Raw genomic sequence first — 24,527 nt, 5'->3', positions numbered from 1 at the left:
TTAGAAATCAATTATTTACATTCATGCCCAGTCAAGGTCTTAGTATTTTTTAACCTTAAACCCTTAGCATTCCTGTCAAACTTAAATCAATGCAAAACGTTCCGCAGGTGGAACGTTGGAACGCTAAGGGGTTAATTATTTAGTATATGCTTATTTATTATTTGTGTTTTGATATTTTATGTTAGTTTGAGGTTAGATTTTAAAATGTACTGCTGTACTGAAGAAATTTGATTCCTGGTCTTCACTGTTTATATTGTTCCCTTGCTCAAGCAACATTTCTCAAAAAAAAAAAAAAAACCCTGTTTGGTCATCCATGAACAACATTTTTGGACCATGATATTCTTTGAAGCAACCCATCTGATACATTCACTGTACCATGGTACCAACACAGTATTTATTTTTAGAAAGGTAAAATGATGTTGCACATAATTAGCCATAACAATACAAGCACATATTCAAATCACTCTGAATTTTTTATACATTTAATAATTATATGTTAAAGAGCAGTTAAATTGTTCAACAAAGGCCTCCAGCAGCTTTGGTACAGCTTCCTCAGTTGGGACGTCCCATCCCAGCTCTTGGCTCAGTGACGTCACACCTTTACCCACAATCCCACATGGCACAATGTTGTCAAACCAGCTCATGTCTGTGTTACAGTTAAGAGCCAGTCCATGGGAGGTGATGTATCGTCCACAATGAATACCTGCAAAACAACATAGTGTTGTTATAATTATTTTATTTTATTTTATTTATTCAAACCTGTAAATAGTAAAACTTTACTCTCGAAACATTTCGACTTTACTCTCGAAACATTTCGACTTTACTCTCAAAATATTTTGACTTTATTCCTGAAACATTTCGACTTTAATCTGGAAACATTTTGACTTTAATCTGGAAACATTTCGACTTTATTCCCGTAGCATTTCGACTCTATTCTCGTAGCATTTCGACTCTATTCTCGTAGCATTTCGACTCTATTCCCGAAACATTTCGACTTTAGTCTCGAAACATTTCGACTTTAATCTGGAAACATTCCGACTTTATTCCCGTAGCATTTTGACTCTATTCCCGTAGCATTTCGACTCTATTCCCGAAACATTTAGACTTTAGTCTCGAAACATTTCGACTCTATTCTCGAAACATTTCGACTCTATTCTCGTAGCATTTCGACTCTATTCCCGAAACATTTCGACTTTAGTCTCGAAACATTTCGACTTTAATCTGGAAACATTCCGACTTTATTCCCGTAGCATTTTGACTCTATTCCCGTAGCATTTCGACTCTATTCCCGAAACATTTAGACTTTAGTCTCGAAACATTTCGACTCTATTCTCGAAACATTTCGACTCTATTCTCGAAACATTTCGACTCTATTCTCGAAACATTTCGACTCTATTCCCGAAACATTTCGACTCTATTCCCGAAACATTTAGACTTTAGTCTCGAAACATTTCGACTCTATTCTCGAAACATTTCGACTCTATTCTCGTAGCATTTCGACTCTATTCCCGAAACATTTAGACTTTAGTCTCGAAACATTTCGACTCTATTCTCGAAACATTTCGACTTTAGTCTCGAAACACTTAAACTTTAGTCCCGTAGCATTTCGACTTTATTCTCGAAACATTTCGACTTTAGTCTCGAAACATTTCGACTTTAGTCTCGAAACATTTCGACTCTATTCTCGTAGCATTTCGACTTTAGTCTCGAAACATTTAGACTTTAATCTGGAAACATTTCAACTCTATTCCCATAGCATTTCGACTCTATTCTCGAAACATTTTGACTTTAGTCTCGAAACATTTCGACTTTAGTCTCGAAACATTTCGACTTTAATCTGGAAACATTTCGACTTTAATCTGGAAACATTTCGACTTTAGTCTCAAAACATTTCGACTTTAGTCTCAAAACATTTCGACTTTAATCTGGAAACATTTCGACTTTAATCTGGAAACATTTCGACTTTAGTCTCAAAACATTTCGACTTTAATCTGGAAACATTTCGACTTTAATCTGGAAACATTTCGACTTTAATCTGGAAACATTTCGACTTTAGTCTCGAAACATTTCGACTTTAATCTGGAAACATTTCGACTTTAATCTGGAAACATTTCGACTTTAGTCTCGAAACATTTCGACTTTAATCTGGAAACATTTCAACTCTATTCCCGTAGCATTTCGACTCTATTCTCGAAACATTTTGACTTTAGTCTCGAAACATTTCAACTCTATTCCCGTAGCAATTCAACTCTATTCTCGTAGCATTTCGACTCTATTCCTGAAACTTTTCGACTTTAATCTGGAAACATTTCAACTTTAATCCGGAAACATTTCGACTTTATTCTCGTAGCATTTCGACTCTATTCTCGTAGCATTTCAACTCTATTCTCATAGCATTTCGACTCTATTCTCGAAACATTTCAACTCATTTCCCGTAGCATTTCAACTCTATTCTCGTAGCATTTCGACTCTATTCCTGAAACTTTTCGACTTTAATCTGGAAACATTTCGACTTTATTCTCGTAGCATTTCGACTCTATTCTCATAGCATTTTGACTTTATTCTCGAAACATTTCGACTCTATTCCCGTAGCATTTCGACTTTATTCTTGAAACATTTCGACTTTAGTCTCGAAACATTTCGACTTTAATCTGGAAACATTTCGACTTTAATCTGGAAACATTTCGACTCTATTCCCGTAGCATTTCGACTCTATTCTCGTAGCATTTCGACTCTATTCCCGAAACATTTCAACTTTAGTCTCGAAACATTTCGACTTTAATCTGGAAACATTCCAACTTTATTCCCGTAGCATTTTGACTCTATTCCCGTAGCATTTCGACTCTATTCCCGAAACATTTAGACTTTAGTCTCGAAACCTTTCGACGCTATTCTCGAAACATTTCGACTCTATTCTCGAAACACTTAAACTTTAGTCCCGTAGCATTTCGACTTTATTCTCGAAACATTTCGACTTTAGTCTCGAAACATTTCGCCTTTAATCTGGAAACATTTCGACTTTAATCTGGAAACATTTCGACTTTAATCTGGAAACATTTCGACTCTATTCCCGTAGCATTTCGACTCTATTCTCGAAACATTTCGACTTTAGTCTCGAAACATTTCGACTTTAGTCTCGAAACATTTCGACTTTAGTCTCGAAACATTTTAACTTTAATCTGGAAACATTTCGACTTTAATCTGGAAACATTTCGACTTTAATCTGGAAACATTCCGACTTTATTCCCGTAGCATTTTGACTCTATTCCCGTAGCATTTCGACTCTATTCCCGAAACATTTAGACTTTAGTCTCGAAACATTTCGACTCTATTCTCGAAACATTTCGACTCTATTCTCGTAGCATTTCGACTCTATTCCCGAAACATTTCGACTTTAGTCTCGAAACATTTCGACTTTAATCTGGAAACATTCCGACTTTATTCCCGTAGCATTTTGACTCTATTCCCGTAGCATTTCGACTCTATTCCCGAAACATTTAGACTCTATTCTCGAAACATTTCGACTCTATTCTCGAAACATTTCGACTCTATTCCCGAAACATTTAGACTTTAGTCTCGAGACATTTCGACTCTATTCTCGAAACATTTCGACTTTAGTCTCGAAACACTTAAACTTTAGTCTCGAAACATTTCGACTTTATTCTCGAAACATTTCGACTTTAGTCTCGAAACATTTCGACTTTAGTCTCGAAACATTTCGACTCTATTCTCGTAGCATTTCGACTTTAGTCTCAAAACATTTCGACTTTAATCTGGAAACATTTCGACTTTAATCTGGAAACATTTCGACTTTAATCTGGAAACATTTCGACTTTAATCTGGAAACATTTCGACTTTAGTCTCGAAACATTTCGACTTTAGTCTCAAAACATTTCGACTTTAATCTGGAAACATTTCGACTTTAATCTGGAAACATTTCGACTTTAGTCTCGAAACATTTCGACTTTAGTCTCGAAACATTTCGACTTTAATCTGGAAACATTTCAACTCTATTCCCGTAGCATTTCGACTCTATTCTCGAAACATTTTGACTTTAGTCTCGAAACATTTCAACTCTATTCCCGTAGCATTTCAACTCTATTCTCGTAGCATTTCGACTCTATTCCTGAAACTTTTCGACTTTAATCTGGAAACATTTCAACTTTAATCCGGAAACATTTCGACTTTATTCTCGTAGCATTTCGACTCTATTCTCGTAGCATTTCAACTCTATTCTCATAGCATTTCGACTCTATTCTCGAAACATTTCAACTCTATTCCCGTAGCATTTCAACTCTATTCTCGTAGCATTTCGACTCTATTCCTGAAACTTTTCGACTTTAATCTGGAAACATTTCGACTTTATTCTCGTAGCATTTCGACTCTATTCTCATAGCATTTTGACTTTATTCTCGAAACATTTCGACTCTATTCCCGTAGCATTTCGACTTTATTCTTGAAACATTTCGACTTTAGTCTCGAAACATTTCGACTTTAACCTGGAAACATTTAGACTTTAATCTGAAACATTTCGACTTTAATCTGGAAACATTTCGACTCTATTCCCGTTGCATTTCGTCTCTATTCTCGTAGCATTTCGACTCTATTCCCGAAACATTTCGACTTTAGTCTCGAAACATTTCGACTTTAATCTGGAAACATTCCAACTTTATTCCCGTAGCATTTTGACTCTATTCCCGTAGCATTTCGACTCTATTCCCGAAACATTTAGACTTTAGTCTCGAAACCTTTCGACTCTATTCTCGAAACATTTCGACTCTATTCTCGAAACACTTAAACTTTAGTCCCGTAGCATTTCGACTTTATTCTCGAAACATTTCGACTTTAGTCTCGAAACATTTCGCCTTTAATCTGGAAACATTTCGACTTTAATCTGGAAACATTTCGACTTTAATCTGGAAACATTTCGACTCTATTCCCGTAGCATTTCGACTCTATTCTCGAAACATTTTGACTTTAGTGTTGAAACATTTCGATTTTAGTCTCGAAACATTTTGACTTTAATCTGGAAACATTTCGACTTTAATCTGGAAACATTTAGACTTTAATCTGGAAACATTTCAACTCTATTCCCGTAGCATTTCGTCTTTAGTCTCGAAACATTTAGACTTTAATCTGGAAACATTTCGACTTTAGTCTCAAAACATTTTGACTTTAGTCTCGAAACATTTCGACTCTATTCTCGTAGCATTTCGACTTTAGTCTCGAAACATTTAGACTTTAATCTGGAAACATTTCAACTCTATTCCCGTAGCATTTCGACTCTATTCTCGAAACATTTTGACTTTAGTCTCGAAACATTTCGACTTTAGTCTCGAAACATTTCGACTTTAGTCTCGAAACATTTCGACTTTAATCTGGAAACATTTCGACTTTAATCTGGAAACATTTCGACTTTAGTCTCAAAACATTTCGACTTTAATCTGGAAACATTTCGACTTTAATCTGGAAACATTTCGACTTTAGTCTCGAAACATTTCGACTTTAATCTGGAAACATTTCGACTTTAATCTGGAAACATTTCGACTTTAGTCTCGAAACATTTCGACTTTAATCTGGAAACATTTCAACTCTATTCCCGTAGCATTTCGACTCTATTCTCGAAACATTTTGACTTTAGTCTCGAAACATTTCGACTCTATTCTCGTAGCATTTCAACTCTATTCTCGTAGCATTTCAACTCTATTCTCGTAGCATTTCGACTCTATTCCTGAAACATTTCGACTTTAATCTGGAAACATTTCGACTTTAATCCGGAAACATTTGGACTTTATTCTCGTAGCATTTCGACTCTATTCTCGTAGCATTTCGACTCTATTCTCATAGCATTTCGACTCTATTCCCGAAACATTTCGACTTTATTCTCGAAACATTTCGACTCTATTCCCATAGCATTTCGACTTTATTCTTGAAACATTTCGACTTTAGTCTCGAAACATTTCGACTTTAACCTGGAAACATTTAGACTTTAATCTGAAACATTTCGACTTTAATCTGGAAACATTTCGACTCTATTCTCGTAGCATTTCGACTCTATTCTCGTAGCATTTCGACTCTATTCCCGAAACATTTCGACTTTAATATGGAAACATTTAGACTCTATTCCCGTAGCATTTCGACTCTATTCTCGTAGCATTTCGACTCTATTCCCGAAACATTTCGACTTTAATCTGGAAACATTTCGACTCTATTCTCTTAGCATTTCGACTTTAGTCTCGAAACATTTCGACTTTAGTCTCAAAACATTTCGACTTTAATCTGGAAACATTTCAACTTTAATCTGGAAACATTTCGACTTTAATCTGGAAACCTTTCGACTTTAATCTGGAAGCATGTCGACTTTAATCTGGAAACATTTCGACTTTAATCTGGAAACATTTCGACTTTAATCTGGAAACATTTCGACTTTAATCTGGAAACATTCCGACTTTATTCTCGTAGCATTTCAACTCCATTCTCGTAGCATTTCGACTCTATTCTTGTAGCATTTCGACTCTATTCCCGAAACATTTCGACTTTATTCTGGAAACATTTCGACTTTAGTCTAAAAACATTTCGACTTTAATCTGGAAACATTTCGACTTTAATCTGGAAACTAGGGCTGGGCCGATAAACGATATCATATCGAATCGCGATACAAAATATGTTAATAACGATGATAAGCTCTAGACATTTTTGCTCGATATGGATTAATCTAAGAGCCAATCACACAGCAGAAATATGCGACAACAGCCAATCAGCGTGCAGCGTGCGTGTGCACGTCAAAGTACCAAGTTCATTTCCTACCGCACTTTGTGAAGCAAACTTAACACCAGGACGACAAAAAAAAAAAAAGAGAGAGAGAGAGTGGAAGCAGCGACGAAAGTGAATCTAACCTCGAGTTATTATCCAAAGATGTTGAAATTGTCGACAAAAAAGGTAGCACAAATTCCTTTATATAAGTGGTTTGGCTATCTGAAAAGTGACTCAGCTTAGCTGAGAGTTTGGCGCGATTGTTTAAACTGAAACCGAAAGCAAAACACGCACGCGCATTCAAAAGCAATTTTAATCCCCCTTGTTTAGAGAGTGACTCCCCAATGCACGCAAATTAGGCTACATGACATATCTAGGCTGTTATTAGTACGTAGGTTATAATAGGTTGTGTATGTCTATACATCGGTATCATGCTTGATATTCGGTCTCTATTTGCACTTTGAATATTTAGAGAGTAGCCTACTTTGATTATGGCTGAATTGTCTGCACTTAATACGATTAAGAAAGAACTGTGTCGTAATTTTTTTGTTATTTATACTGTAGATTGTTTCAAAATGCAGTGGTTGCCTCTAATTTAAATAGCTCAGCCTATAATAGAGAAAATAAACAATTGTTAATAATAATAAATAATAAATAAATAAATAATTGTGTTACAAATTATGTTTTTACAATAATTTTATGTTTACATTTTGTACATTTACTCTCATTTACCATACTCTGTCACAACTTTTATTTTTTAATTTATTTTAGTAAGTTGTTTTAATTTTTAAGGCCAAAACTGTAATCTGTTTTTGTTAATAAACTATACTTTAAAATGTAATTTAATGAACCCTTTAATTTTTGTGGCTTTAGTCATTGTTGGGATACTATTTTAAAGCTGGCAACATCAAGAGCTTATATCGAAATATTTATCGTTATTGTTCAATACTCTATTCTCGTAGCATTTCGACTCTATTCTCTTAGCATTTCGACTCTATTCCTGAAACATTTCGACTTTATTCTGGAAACATTTCGACTTTAATCTGGAAACATTTCGATTTTAATCTGGAAACATTTCGACTCTATTCCCGTAGCATTTCGACTCTATTCTTGTAGCATTTCGACTCTATTCTCGAAACATTTCAACTTTAATCTGGAAACATTTCGACTTTATTCTCGTAGCATTTCGACTCTATTCTCGTAGCATTTCGACTTTATTCTTGAAACATTTCGACTTTAGTCTCGAAACATTTCGACTCTATTCTCATAGCATTTCGACTTTAGTCTCGAAACATTTCGACTCTATTCTCATAGCATTTCGACTTTAGTCTCGAAACATTTCGACTTTATTCTCGAAACATTTCGACTTTATTCTCGAAACATTTCGACTTTATTCTCGAAACATTTCGACTTTATTCTCGAAACATTTCAACTCTATTCCCGTAGCATTTCGACTCTATTCTTGTAGCATTTCGACTCTATTCTCGAAACATTTCAACTTTAATCTGGAAACATTTCGACTTTATTCTCGTAGCATTTCGACTCTATTCTCGTAGCATTTCGACTTTATTCTTGAAACATTTCGACTTTAGTCTCGAAACATTTCGACTCTATTCTCATAGCATTTCGACTTTAGTCTCGAAACATTTCGACTCTATTCTCATAGCATTTCGACTTTAGTCTCGAAACATTTCGACTTTATTCTCGAAACATTTCGACTTTATTCTCGAAACATTTCGACTTTATTCTCGAAACATTTCGACTTTATTCTCGAAACATTTCAACTCTATTCCCGTAGCATTTCGACTTTATTCTTGAAACATTTCGACTCAACTCTATTCTCGTAGCATTTCGACTCTATTCCCGAAACATTTCGACTTTATTCTCAAAACATTTAGACTCTATTCAAGTAGCATTTCTACTCTATTCTAGTAGCATTTCGACTCTATTCTCATAGCATTTCGACTCTATTCCTAAAACATTTCGACTTTATTCTGGAAACATTTCGACTTTAATCTGGAAACATTTCGACTTTAATCTGGAAACATTTCGACTCTATTCACGTAGCATTTCGACTCTATTCCCGTAGCATTTCGACTTTATTCTTGAAACATTTCGACTTTAGTCTCGAAACATTTCGACTCTATTCTCATAGCATTTCGACTTTAGTCTCGAAACATTTCGAATTTATTCTCGAAACATTTCGACTTTATTCTCGAAACATTTCGACTTTATTCTCGAAACATTTCGACTCTATTCCCGTAGCATTTCGACTTTATTCTTGAAACATTTCGACTTTAGTCTCGAAACATTTCGACTCAACTCTATTCTCGTAGCATTTCGACTCTATTCTCAAAACATTTAGACTCTATTCAAGTAGCATTTCTACTCTATTCTAGTAGCATTTCGACTCTATTCTCGTAGCATTTCGACTCTATTCCTGAAACATTTCGACTCAACTCTATTCTCGTAGCATTTCGACTCTATTCCCGAAACATTTCGACTTTATTCTCAAAACATTTAGACTCTATTCAAGTAGCATTTCTACTCTATTCTAGTAGCATTTCGACTCTATTCTCGTAGCATTTCGACTCTATTCCTGAAACATTTCGACTTTATTCTGGAAACATTTCGACTTTAATCTGGAAACATTTCGACTTTAATCTGGAAACATTTCGATTTTAATCTGGAAACATTTCGACTCTATTCCCGTAGCATTTCAACTTTAATCTGGAAACATTTCGACTTTATTCTCGTAGCATTTCGACTTTATTCTTGAAACATTTCGACTTTAGTCTCGAAACATTTCGACTCTATTCTCTTAGCATTTCAACTTTAGTCTCGAAACATTTCGACTTTAGTCTCAAAACATTTCGACTTTAGTCTCAAAACATTTCGACTTTAATCTGGAAACATTTCAACTTTAATCTGGAAACATTTCGACTTTAATCTGGAAACATTTCGACTTTAATCTGGAAACATTTCGACTTTAATCTGGAAACATTTCGACTTTAATCTGGAAACATTTCGACTTTAATCTGGAAACATTTCGACTTTAATCTGGAAACATTCCGACTTTATTCTCGTAGCATTTCAACTCCATTCTCGTAGCATTTCGACTCTATTCTTGTAGCATTTCGACTCTATTCCCGAAACATTTCGACTCAACTCTATTCTCGTAGCATTTCGACTCTATTCCCGAAACATTTCGACTTTATTCTCAAAACATTTAGACTCTATTCAAGTAGCATTTCTACTCTATTCTAGTAGCATTTCGACTCTATTCTCGTAGCATTTCGACTCTATTCCTGAAACATTTCTACTTTTTTCTGGAAACATTTCGACTTTAATCTGGAAACATTTCGACTTTAATCTGGAAACATTTCGATTTTAATCTGGAAACATTTCGACTCTATTCCCGTAGCATTTCGACTCTATTCCCGTAGCATTTCAACTTTAATCTGGAAACATTTCGACTTTATTCTCGTAGCATTTCGACTTTATTCTTGAAACATTTCGACTTTATTCTCGTAGCATTTCGACTTTAGTCTAAAAACATTTCGACTTTAATCTGGAAACATTTCGACTTTAATCTGGAAACTAGGGCTGGGCCGATAAACGATATCATATCGAATCGCGATACAAAATATGTTAATAACGATGATAAGCTCTAGACATTTTTGCTCGATATGGATTAATCTAAGAGCCAATCACACAGCAGAAATATGCGACAACAGCCAATCAGCGTGCAGCGTGCGTGTGCACGTCAAAGTACCAAGTTCATTTCCTACCGCACTTTGTGAAGCAAACTTAACACCAGGACGACAAAAAAAAAAAAAAAAGAGAGAGAGAGAGTGGAAGCAGCGACGAAAGTGAATCTAACCTCGAGTTATTATCCAAAGATGTTGAAATTGTCGACAAAAAAGGTAGCACAAATTCCTTTATATAAGTGGTTTGGCTATCTGAAAAGTGACTCAGCTCAGCTGAGAGTTTGGCGCGATTGTTTAAACTGAAACCGAAAGCAAAACACGCACGCGCATTCAAAAGCAATTTTAATCCCCCTTGTTTTGAGAGTGACTCCCCAATGCACGCAAATTAGGCTACATGACATATCTAGGCTGTTATTAGTACGTAGGTTATAATAGGTTGTGTATGTCTATACATCGGTATCATGCTTGATATTCGGTCTCTATTTGCACTTTGAATATTTAGAGAGTAGCCTACTTTGATTATGGCTGAATTGTCTGCACTTAATACGATTAAGAACGAACTGTGTCGTAATTTTTTTGTTATTTATACTGTAGATTGTTTCAAAATGCAGTGGTTGCCTCTAATTTAAATAGCTCAGCCTATAATAGAGAAAATAAACAATTGTTAATAATAATAAATAATAAATAAATAAATAATTGTGTTACAAATTATGTTTTTACAATAATTTTATGTTTACATTTTGTACATTTACTCTCATTTACCATACTCTGTCACAACTTTTATTTTTTGATTTATTTTAGTAAGTTGTTTTAATTTTTAAGGCCAAAACTGTAATCTGTTTTTGTTAATAAACTATACTTTAAAATGTAATTTAATGAACCCTTTAATTTTTGTGGCTTTAGTCATTGTTGGGATACTATTTTAAAGCTGGCAACATCAAGAGCTTATATCGAAATATTTATCGTTATTGTTCAATACTCTATTCTCGTAGCATTTCGACTCTATTCTCTTAGCATTTCGACTCTATTCCTGAAACATTTCGACTTTATTCTGGAAACATTTCGACTTTAATCTGGAAACATTTCGATTTTAATCTGGAAACATTTCGACTCTATTCCCGTAGCATTTCGACTCTATTCTTGTAGCATTTCGACTCTATTCTCGAAACATTTCAACTTTAATCTGGAAACATTTCGACTTTATTCTCGTAGCATTTCGACTCTATTCTCGTAGCATTTCGACTCTATTCCTGAAACATTTCGACTTTATTCTCGAAACATTTCGACTTTAATCTGGAAACATTTCGATTTTAATCTGGAAACATTTCGACTCTATTCCCGTCAGTGGTGGACAGTAACGAAGTAGTTGTACTTCGTTACTGTACTTAAGTACATTTTTCAAGTATCTGTACTTTACTGGAGTAGTTTTATTTTGAGTAACTTTTACTTTTACTTCACTACATTCCAAGGCATAAGATCGTACTTTTTACTTCACTACATTTCAAAAACATGTCGTTACTCCTCATAATATATCACATGTTCCGAGACGCAGAAGCGGTGTCTGATTAATGAACAAACTGATTCTTTTCAATCGGTTCGCAAATCGCAACAAACGATTAATTCACGAATTGGACTGATCCAATTGCATCTGTTCTCGAGTCGACAACTTATTGATTCAAATGAGCCGTTTAGAGCGAGTCTCCCGTCAACACAAACAAGAACCGGGAGATCATGTGAGCGCGTGCGCGAGTGATGCTGCGAAAAGTAAGTTATAATGTCGCATTTTAGGATTAATTATTGTTTCTGTCAATTGTTTGCGAACTAAATCTGCTGTAGAGGGTGATGTATTTAAGCCCTCTGAAATGCTTGAATGCAGACACATTAACATCAATGTCTCTTCTTAGGTCAAAAAACATTAAAATAACGGATTAAATAAAATAACTCATGCACGTTCATATTCCTCGCTGCTGTAACATTAACAGTTTTATTAAAATGCTACGTATGTATCTCTATGTGACGTCTGTTTTTAAATTGTTTATTAACGGTATACTTTTTTTATATTGTTCGGATCAACTAGCCTAGTAGAGATGTTTATACAAATGTTAACCATACTGAAAATAAGTAAATATTGTTAGCTGATGCTAACTTCCTAACAAACAGCTTGCTGGTGCTAAGTTGAGGTAATTTTCAGATATGAAGGCCACATATTTATAATCAACCAGTTTACATCTGAGGGAAAAACAAAAGATGTGATGTTCAGAACATGGTACTACAGTAATTATCAAAGTGGGAAGTAAAGCCCTCTGGGGGCATTTGGCCAGGAGTGTTTTTACACAGACAATGTTTGAGAAAAAAGAAAAATATTATGAAAAATAATTACATTTTTCTTATTAACTTCAGGCCTTATTCTCCTATCATTTATAACTGTGCCGTTCTGCAAAATAACAAGCTTTAAAAATAACACCTTTTCTTACTGGTTGAAATGAGATGGTCAAATCAGTTTTCTCTCAGGTACATGGCAATGTAAGCTTCACAGTGAACATTACTCTTGTCAACGTAGTCCATATCAACAACACTTGACTCCATGTAGACTAGTGATTATTTTGGGAAAATCCAAGGCTTTTTGAACAGTAGGATGTAAAAAAAAAAAAAAAAAAAAAATTATATATATATATATATATATATATATATATATATATATATATATATATATATATATATATGCTAATATAAAATTAAATTAAGTAACCTTTATAAAATATCAAAATAGTTCAGTACTTTTTTACTTAAGTACACAAAAAATGTATTACTTTTGTACTTTCACTCAAGTAAAATTGAAAAAGGCGTACTTTTACTTTTACTGGAGTAATATTCTATTATACATATCTGTACTTTTACTCAAGTACTTGATTTGTGTACTTCGTCCACCACTGATTCCCGTAGCATTTCGACTCTATTCTTGTAGCATTTCGACTCTATTCTCGAAACATTTCAACTTTAATCTGGAAACATTTCAACTTTAATCTGGAAACATTTCGACTTTATTCTCGTAGCATTTCGACTCTATTCTCGTAGCATTTCGACTTTATTCTTGAAACATTTCGATTTTAGTCTCGAAACGTTTCGACTCTATTCTCATAGCATTTCGACTTTAGTCTCGAAACATTTCGACTCTATTCTCATAGCATTTCGACTTTAGTCTCGAAACATTTCGACTTTATTCTCGAAACATTTCGACTTTATTCTCGAAACATTTCAACTTTAATCTGGAAACATTTCGACTTTATTCTCGTAGCATTTCGACTCTATTCTCGTAGCATTTCGACTTTATTCTTGAAACATTTCGACTTTAGTCTCGAAACATTTCGACTCTATTCTCATAGCATTTCGACTTTAGTCTCGAAACATTTCGACTCTATTCTCATAGCATTTCGACTTTAGTCTCGAAACATTTCGACTTTATTCTCGAAACATTTCGACTTTATTCTCGAAACATTTCGACTTTATTCTCGAAACATTTCGACTCTATTCCCGTAGCATTTCGACTTTATTCTTGAAACATTTCGACTTTAGTCTCGAAACATTTCGACTTTAACCTGGAAACATTTCGACTCAACTCTATTCTCGTAGCATTTCGACTCTATTCCCGAAACATTTCGATTTTATCCTCAAAACATTTAGACTCTATTCAAGTAGCATTTCTACTCTATTCTAGTAGCATTTCGACTCTATTCTCATAGCATTTCGACTCTATTCCTGAAACATTTCGACTTTATTCTGGAAACATTTCGACTTTAATCTGGAAACATTTCGACTTTAATCTGGAAACATTTCGACTTTAATCTGGAAACATTTCGACTCTATTCCCGTAGCATTTCGACTCTATTCCCGTAGCATTTCAACTTTAATCTGGAAACATTTCGACTTTATTCTCGTAGCATTTCGACTTTATTCTTGAAACATTTCGACTTTAGTCTCGAAACATTTCGACTCTATTCTCATAGCATTTCGACTTTAGTCTCGAAACATTTCGAATTTATTCTCGAAACATTTCGACTTTATTCTCGAAACATTTCGACTTTATTCTCGAAACATTTCGACTCTATTCCCGTAGCATTTCGACTTTATTCTTGAAACATTTCGACTTTAGTCTCGAAACATTTCGACTTTAACCTGGAAACATTTCGACTCAACTCTATTCTCGTAGCATTTCGACTCTATTCTCAAAACATTTAGACTCTATTCAAGTAGCATTTCTACTCTATTCTAGTAGCATTTCGACTCTATTCTCGTAGCATTTCGACTCTATTCTCGTAGCATTTCGACTCTATTCCTGAAACATTTCGACTCAACTCTATTCTCGTAGCATTTCGACTCTATTCCCGAAACATTTCGACTTTATTCTCAAAACATTTAGACTCTATTCAAGTAGCATTTCTACTCTATTCTAGTAGCATTTCGACTCTATTCTCGTAGCATTTCGACTCTATTCCTGAAACATTTCGACTTTATTCTGGAAACATTTCGACTTTAATCTGGAAACATTTCGACTTTAATCTGGAAACATTTCGATTTTAATCTGGAAACATTTCAACTCTATTCCCGTAGCATTTCGACTCTATTCCCGTAGCATTTCAACTTTAATCTGGAAACATTTCGACTTTATTCTCGTAGCATTTCGACTTTCTTCTTGAAACATTTCGACTTTAGTCTCGAAACATTTCGACTCTATTCTCATAGCATTTCGACTTTAGTCTCGAAACATTTCTAATTTATTCTCGAAACATTTCGAATTTATTCTCGAAACATTTCGACTTTATTCTCGAAACATTTCTACTTTATTCTCGAAACATTTCGACTTTATTCTCGAAACATTTCGACTTTAGTCTCGAAACATTTCGACTTTAGTCTCGAAACATTTCGACTTTATTCTCTAAACATTTCGACTTTATTCTCGAAACATTTCGACTTTATTCTCGAAACATTTCGACTCTATTCCCGTAGCATTTCGACTCTATTCCCGAAACATTTCGACTTTATTCTCAAAACATTTAGACTCTATTCAAGTAGCATTTCTACTCTATTCTAGTAGCATTTCGACTCTATTCTCGTAGCATTTCGACTCTATTCCTGAAACATTTCGACTTTAACCTGGAAACATTTCGACTCAACTCTATTCTCGTAGCATTTCGACTCTATTCTCAAAACATTTAGACTCTATTCAAGTAGCATTTCTACTCTATTCTAGTAGCATTTCGACTCTATTCTCGTAGCATTTCGACTCTATTCTCGTAGCATTTCGACTCTATTCCTGAAACATTTCGACTCAACTCTATTCTCGTAGCATTTCGACTCTATTCCCGAAACATTTCGACTTTATTCTCAAAACATTTAGACTCTATTCAAGTAGCATTTCTACTCTATTCTAGTAGCATTTCGACTCTATTCTCGTAGCATTTCGACTCTATTCCTGAAACATTTCGACTTTATTCTGGAAACATTTCGACTTTAATCTGGAAACATTTCGACTTTAATCTGGAAACATTTCGATTTTAATCTGGAAACATTTCAACTCTATTCCCGTAGCATTTCGACTCTATTCCCGTAGCATTTCAACTTTAATCTGGAAACATTTCGACTTTATTCTCGTAGCATTTCGACTTTCTTCTTGAAACATTTCGACTTTAGTCTCGAAACATTTCGACTCTATTCTCATAGCATTTCGACTTTAGTCTCGAAACATTTCGAATTTATTCTCGAAACATTTCGACTTTATTCTCGAAACATTTCGACTTTATTCTCGAAACATTTCTACTTTATTCTCGAAACATTTCGACTTTATTCTCGAAACATTTCGACTTTAGTCTCGAAACATTTCGACTTTATTCTCTAAACATTTCGACTTTATTCTCGAAACATTTCGACTTTATTCTCGAAACATTTCGACTCTATTCCCGTAGCATTTCGACTTTATTCTCAAAACATTTAGACTCTATTCAAGTAGCATTTCTACTCTATTCTAGTAGCATTTCGACTCTATTCTCGTAGCATTTCGACTCTATTCCTGAAACATTTCGACTTTATTCTCAAAACATTTAGACTCTATTCAAGTAGCATTTCTACTCTATTCTAGTAGCATTTCGACTCTATTCTCGTAGCATTTCGACTCTATTCCTGAAACATTTCGACTTTATTCTGGAAACATTTCGACTTTAATCTGGAAACATTTCGACTTTAATCTGGAAACATTTCGATTTTAATCTGGAAACATTTCGACTCTATTCCCGTAGCATTTCGACTCTATTCCCGTAGCATTTCGACTCTATTCCCGTAGCATTTCGACTCTATTCCCGTAGCATTTCAACTTTAATCTGGAAACATTTCGACTTTATTCTCGTAGCATTTCGACTTTATTCTTGAAACATTTCGACTTTAGTCTCGAAACATTTCGACTCTATTCTCATAGCATTTCGACTTTAGTCTCGAAACATTTCGAATTTATTCTCGAAACATTTCGACTTTATTCCCGAAACATTTCGACTTTATTATCGTAGCATTTCGACTCTATTCCCGTAGCATTTCAACTTTATTCTTGAAACATTTCGACTTTAGTCTCGAAACATTTCGACTTTAACCTGGAAACATTTCGACTTTAATCCATATAAATAAAGGTGAATACAAAATAAATAAAATAATACTAATGTAATGTTTTGATACTATCATTCTAAACAGGGCAAGTTATTAATAATAACACACAGAGATGTCCAAATGTTTGACCAGTAATCAATAAAACCTAAAAAGTTACTTACCAATTGCACAGATTTTGTTATTGCCCACCCAGACGCCTGTCTCTGGAGAAGTGGAGGCTTCGATCCCGAATTTACTGCACATTTTGATCACCGTCCTTTCCAGTTCACACACATACCATCTTACACTCTTCTTAAAGCAGCCCAGGTTAAGAATGGGATAACACACTAGCTGACCAGGACCATGAAATGTTATCAGGCCTCCTCGGTTGGTACGAAAGAAGTCTGCGCCCAGGGCTTTGAGTCTTTGCTCTTCCTCAGAAGGGTAAGGAGCCTGTCTGATGCCAATAGTGTACACAGGTTCATGTTCACAGAGTAATAAACTGTTTGGGCTGGTGCTGGACGAATCCAGATGCTGCTTTATGTGCTGCTGCTGGACCTTCAAGGCACTGCGGTAGGAAATCCTTCCTAAATGCACCACCTTCACAGCTGCCTTACCGACTGTCATTGTGTTGTCAGATGGGTTTTAGAAGCATCAACTGAACAGATGAGAAAATGAGGTCAACAATAATTATTTTAATTTGCATTAATATCATAAAACAGAATCCAATGGATATCAAATAGGTGGGCAAGACATTGTGAAGCATGGTGAATCACACTGTGATGTGTGACATGAATCATGATATACGCCATCTAAAACAGGGCTATTATGGTTAACTAGTTCTTCAATTATTAAAACATTTTTGTTAATTACAATAAAGCTGAAATAACATAAAAATATGAGATGAAAGACTTATTTCAGTTTGCCAGTTGCCAACATGTCTAATTTACATTTAGTTTAAGTTAAAGCACTACAATTACTAAATGCAAATAAAATTGAATTGCTGAATTAAAATAAAACCTAATAGTAATTAAAAAAAATCTAATGAAAATGACAAAAGCATATGACAAACCTTTTACAAAATTAAAGTCCAAAAAATATAAATCATTTATGTATGTTTTGTTAGTATAGGACAATATTTGGCCGAGAAAATGAGGGTAAAAAAAAAACTAAATATTTAGAAAATTGCCTTTAAAGTTGTCCAAGTGAAGTTGCATATTACTTATTCAAATTTAAGTTTTGATATATTTATCGTAGAAAATGTATAAAATACCTTCATGGAACATGACCTTTACTTAATATCCTAATGATTTTTAAGGGGGCGCCTGTCAAATTTAGGTGTTTTTGGTGTTTCATAAAGTGTTTTTTTTTTTCAGACTAGTGGAAAGAAAACACCCAAAAGATACTGTTAAGTGTTTCTTTCATAGCACTTTATCTATTTGCGTCAGTAGATTTCAATTACAATACATATTTTTAAATCCTGTTTTCTCAAAATGAGATTTTGAGCCATAAATCTCCACGTCAGTAGCACTTACACACACCAAACTTTACATTTTTATTCCTGTCTATATTCTGAAGGTTTTTACAGAGGAATTTGTTCATATATAATTAGCTTGATTTTATACAACATTTTATTCCCCCAAAAATTAAAAAAAAAAAATACATTGTTTTCTGATTGTTCTAAGTTTTTTCGGAATTATGGAGTGACAATATGGGGCGCCCAAAATCCCGTCTGTAAAAACATTTGATTCTAATATGTCATAAAAAAATTAAACAATCATTTTGAAACTGACTTCACCCAGTGTTTAGAGTTTTGTACTAGAAATGTATGCAAATTAGTGCATATTTCAGTAAATAATGCCTCATTTGCATATTTAAACCTAACATTTGAGAAAATTTGTAATACAAAAAATGTTTGCTATTATCAATCTAATCAATGAACTGGGTAAGTAAGGTGATAACTATTAGTTTTTTTTTTTTTTTTTTACCCTATTCACCTGCAGTGTCTGGCCCTAATGCAGCTTATATTATTGTTATATTACAATTCACAAAAATATAGTAACAAGTTTATATGTGTATCAATAGCCAAAAACACATTGTATGGGTCAAAATTATTGAATTTTCTTTTAACCTGATATATTGTAAGACGAATCCAACACTAACTGTAATGTACACACCAGATCCACCAAACGTAAACAAGTACAAACAGAAACTGATGTAAAAAGCTCAGAAAGCTTGATCTTCACCTTTTAAAAGAAAGTAATTTCTTACTGTACGCTGCCATACTGCCAGTACAGCTCTTTCTCTGCACAGGGTGAAGGTGGAAAGCTTGGTACATTACTGCCATCTACTGGTTTGGTGAGCTAGCCACCTTCTTCTTCCTCTTGTTTTACGGCGGTTTGCAGACTTATAAGTGCATTACCGCCACCTATCCCTCAAATGGACCATTGACACTCTAACTACAGTCTCCTACTAGTGATGCGCGGGTCGGGGTTTTTTTCAACCCGCGGGTCCCGCAATTATGAAATTATTTGGCCCGCCCCAGCCCGCCCCGCAGTACTGTGTCTATTTTTACAACCCGCCCCGCCCCGCACCGCACCCGCGACAATTAAATAGACATACTATGCATTGTAATGCAAATGAAAACCGAAAGTGCTTTTCGCCCTTTAAACTGGCAACAATACTGTACGATTATGAATATGAACCATAAATCAAATCATATTAATAACAAGATAATCAGTGGTGTAACGTTAGTGGTGCCGGAAGAAATGTGGGTATATATGCTTCATTTATGAATATCGTTTTGAACTTTCTGTTTGAACGCATTCGTTTTTGGATCCTTGGACTGAAAGGTTTAAAGGTTCACTGGTTTAAGGAAGTTCTGATCATGAAAATCTGCTTCTTTTTATTTGTAAGATATTGTTTTCGTTATTATGTACTGTTTAAAATGACTAGGGTGCAGGAAACGCAGCGGGCGCAATCACCAAATACATTTCAAAGCAAGCCGGCGCCACAGTCCTGACTACATCATTGCTGTCTTTATTGTGTGTTTTTAGCGAATATTTACATTCATTCACATATGACTGGATGTGGTTGACTGTCATGATTTTGGCTAATGCAGGATAATGCGCATCAGAGGAGATTTAAATACGCATAGCACCAGGCCTGCAGAGCCGAATGAGCGTTCGCTTGATGCGCTTGTGGCTGGCAGCGGGAGCTGCTTGGCGCTTTCGTGACGTGTTGATAACCTTATTAAAGAACTTAATAAAATATGAAAATAGATATGCCCAAATATGTAATATAGGCTATAGGGAATTGCACGCAACATACATTGATTTTTTTATTTTATTTTGTATTTAATGACCCGCCCCAACCCGCCCCGCAAATAAAGTGACAGTTTCTTTACCCGCCCCAACCCGACCCGCGGGTTACCCGCGGGGCCCGCGGGTTATGAGACGACCCGCGCATCACTATCTCCTACCAACCCACATGCAACCACCCTTGATTCTTATACCCGTTCAGAGTCTTCATTGAGCTTCATCTGGCGCTGCGTGTTCAGCTCCTCCGTCCACCCTCAACGCCCCTGGCGGGATTTAGATTAAACACAAAAAAACCTTATACTCACTTGTGCAAACCGGTACTTACTGTAACAATAATAATTTAATTTTTCTGCCTGGATTTAATAACTGCTCTCTATTATTCACTACTTTGTCATTCAACTAATTTCTTTTAATGGTATATTTCTCACAGTACATTATAACATGTTCAGCTTCAAAAAAGGGGGCATAACACACCATTTCACCCAATCTTGTTAATCTTTAATACATATAGAGTAGTACTGCATCCAAAAAATCTTTAGTTTTCAGTGTTGAGGAAAGTTACTTTTAAAAGTAATGCATTACAATATTGAGTTACTCCCTAAAAAAACGAACTAATTACATAGTTCCTTTTTATGGAAAGTAATGCGTTACGTTACTTTTGCGTTACTTTTTAAATCTGGGCAGGGCTTGCTTGTTTGTTTTTAATATAAAAAGTTCTATTTTTGGCAAATGTAAAAGCCTTTTTACACCAAAACCTCAGGCTTAAAGAAAAGTAAATTGACGTCTGTACAGTAGACCGCAGAAGAAAAAAATGTCAACTCTTCAGCAATAAAAAAAAGGAAAACAAATGTTAGATTATCTTGAGTAATTTTTGCTTATTAGTATGGATGAATTGGATTATCGAAGGTCGGCAGCAAAGACATCGGTTAATAAAATGGGATTAAATAGGCTACAAAAAGGATATTTGTATTATTTAACATATTATTGCAGGTTTGCGTTGAATTTCACTGTTTTTATTCATTTAGTGAGTGAGATTATTTTTTTGCATGTTCACATTTATTCTAGAACTAAAGTAACAACTTACTCACAATTTCTCTCAACATTAGGGGACAGGAGAGCTTTTATAAAATTATAATCAATAAATGAGGGGAAAAGTAACTGGCGTTACTTATTTGAAAAAGTAACAATTTTCTTGTCAATTAAAAAGTAATGCATTACTTTACTAGTTACTTGGAAAAAGGAATATTATTACATAACTTGCGCTATTTGTCGTCACGGATTGGCCAGGTTCATCCACCACAGTCACCCAGCGATCACAGTCGCCTGATTATTAATCACACACACCTGCACCTAATCAGCCACACCTCTATAAAAGCACACACCACGCACCTCTCATTGTCCGGGCTCGTTCATACTAGTGATGGGAAGTTCGGATCATTTTACCGACCCGGATCTTTGAGTCTTGTTCAACAAAATGAACAAATCTTTTTTCGAGTCATTTCGTTCATTTTACCAAAATACAATTAAAAAGCTATGTGTTACTTCCATAACACATGTACTGCTTGTACAAACGTTGATTACACTACAAACAAGACAAAACTATAATACTATTAGAAAAAGAAAAGTTTAATTCATTGTTTACCTGGGTCTTCAGTCTATGATTAGCTCCCTCACCTCTATCTGTACAGGTTTGAGTCGTCCGTTCATCACGTGACAGCCCCATACGCTTTACCTATGCTGCCTGAGCCGGAAACAGAATTGATTAGTTAATTTCTCGAGTCTTCGGGTTTGAGTCGTTCGTTCATAGTTGCGCAATTGCGCATGCGCGACTGAACGAATCACTCCCCGAGATGACTCGTTCTTCCCGAGTCACATTAAAGATTCGTTCAAAATGAACGAATCGTTCAAGAACGACCCATCACTAGTTCATACGAAGCGGACTCATTGTGCTGCTCTCCTCGAGGTCGCAACTATTACCTACCTGTTGCTACTTACCTGTTCTTGTCCAATTCCAATCTGTGCAGATCCATCCGGCTATATCCACGGGGTGTGTGTGTCGTAAGTCTGTCATCGATCCTGGATCCGTTCAGCAGTGTGTGTGCCATAAGTTTTCAGAAGACTCACTCAGCGTATCCACCTTCTCCTCCCATCGTTCCTATAAAGAAACCAGATCTTCATCAAACCACGGAATACATCAACAAACTATACAAGACTGAGATACTTACCCATTTGTGCACGTCATTCTCCTTCAGCTGCTCATCTGTTGAAATAAAACTGTTCTATATTCACTTACCTTCTTGCCCGTCTGCTTCTGTAACACTTGTAATGTGTAACCCTCAACACTGTTAGTTTTATCATATTTACAAAAGAAAGATATAGCTATTACGTTTCTCTCTGAAAACAGCCGAGCGGAGCTAAAGATTGACGAGAACTTGGGCACCGAATGCCAACAAACCACAAACATTTGATGCCATTTCATTTACCATCTGCAGTTTTGAACCATGACCGGGATCTTTTATCCACTCCATCTTTCAGTATCAAACGTTGTGCAAATCCAGCGTCTAACTGGGCCTTGTTTATAAAACGTTCATCAACAAACACACTTGCAAAACTCTGTTTGTGCCCCGGAAAAAGAAACTGCATCATCCACTGTTCACGTAAGGCTGGGTTCTTCGGGAAGCTGCAATGTTGTCTTTGGCTTACAACCAAAACCACACTTCTTTAAAAAACATTCTTCCCAAATGAGTCCCGTGCAGCCGAATGAAGCACGTTGATGTGCGCGCTCTTGCTCTCGCTCTGGTCGATGTGTGCGTGGGCGCGCTCTTTCGGGAGAAATGCCAATACAAGGAGTTCCACCTTCAGGACGTCATGAAGAGCCATGATCGAACAAAAACTTTCTGAAACTTGTAAAACAAACAAACAAAATTTTTTCAGAAACTTGAAAGAAACCCGGAAGCAGTTGGAAGTATAATATTTATGTTGATTATTTATAGTATTTATGATGGTTGTGCCTTATGTTGTTCCCTGTTTTGTAATGTACATTTTCACAATAATAATAAAAAGAAACCCGGAAGTGTGTATTTGGCACAGAAATACTCTGTTATACATCCAAAACGTTTTTGAAACTTTGGCCATGTTTAGCATGAAAATCCAACTCTTTAGCAGTGTAAATAACTTAACATGCATGAAACAGCATTGGACCCCTCTTTTAACATCACATACCTCACAGAGCCCTGTTGGATGTTTGCTTATTAAATGCATTGAACTATTCAGCCTTGTATGCCCCAATCGGAATCTTGTAATTATGTTCTCTTCAGCTCTGCTTCAACCTGATATTCTTCCCTTACCCACTGTTGACTGTATTTGATACAAATGCTTGCCTTTGGTTTCAGTGTCCCAATAATGCTGCCATACTTTCAAAATGTTCTTTTTAATAATTGATTTAATTTCTGACCTATAAGGGGAATCTGGATATCAACCATTTCTCATTCTATGCCTTTTTTTTTGTGCTAAATTATTTGCCTCTTCATTACCTCTCAACCCAATATGAGCCGGAACCCACAAAAACTGTACTTTTATACTGTTTTCTTGAACAATCTTTATTATCACATGTTGTTTCTGACTTCTGGTCATTCAAACTTATTAGAACTAGAATCTGAACAGATTATTGTCTTGGATATTTTAACTTCACTAATCCACCTTATTGCCATAATTATTACAAACACCTCTCCAGTATACACTGACAAACAGTCTGATATTATATTGTTCTTATTCATTTTTAACTTGGGTATTACAAATGCAGAGCCCACATGACCTGTTTTTGGATCCTTTGAAGTATCTGTGAAAATGTGCATTTACCAACAAATAGGCTAGGCTAATGTATTTTCGTCATAATATGGAATATATGCTTAGCCTATTTGTTATGAAGTTGAATTATATTTTTATTTTTTTTATTTTGATTAGACTGCAGATCAAAATAAAACAATTCGTGATCATCTTTAAAATGTGAGAAATTTAGACATAATTTAGGCTATATTTTCTTCAGCTGCAGAAAAAAAACTAAAGCATTTAATTTGAAGTGTTACCCTTCTCATTACCCTACGGACGAAGAAATGTA

The 24,527-nt window shown here is 35.1% G+C and overlaps 1 protein-coding gene across 1 annotated transcript; it reads right to left on the bottom strand.

Moving 5' to 3' along the window:
• Positions 1-375: 375 nt before the first annotated feature.
• On the bottom strand, positions 376-19,408 carry lipt2 (lipoyl(octanoyl) transferase 2). The gene is made up of 3 exons (XM_073818459.1): positions 19,337-19,408; positions 17,273-17,748; positions 376-703 (listed from the first exon to the last, which is right to left on the bottom strand). Exons 2-3 carry the CDS (start codon positions 17,715-17,717, stop codon positions 483-485), a joined length of 666 nt encoding a protein of 221 aa, XP_073674560.1. The 5' UTR covers positions 17,718-17,748; positions 19,337-19,408; the 3' UTR covers positions 376-482.
• Positions 19,409-24,527: the final 5,119 nt, after the last annotated feature.

Source organism: Garra rufa, chromosome 14, assembly GCF_049309525.1.
Source record: "Garra rufa chromosome 14, GarRuf1.0, whole genome shotgun sequence".
Classification (NCBI taxonomy): Eukaryota; Metazoa; Chordata; class Actinopteri; order Cypriniformes; family Cyprinidae; genus Garra; species Garra rufa.
Note: the sequence above shows the minus strand (reverse complement) of the source record. Positions and strands in the feature narration are given on the sequence as shown.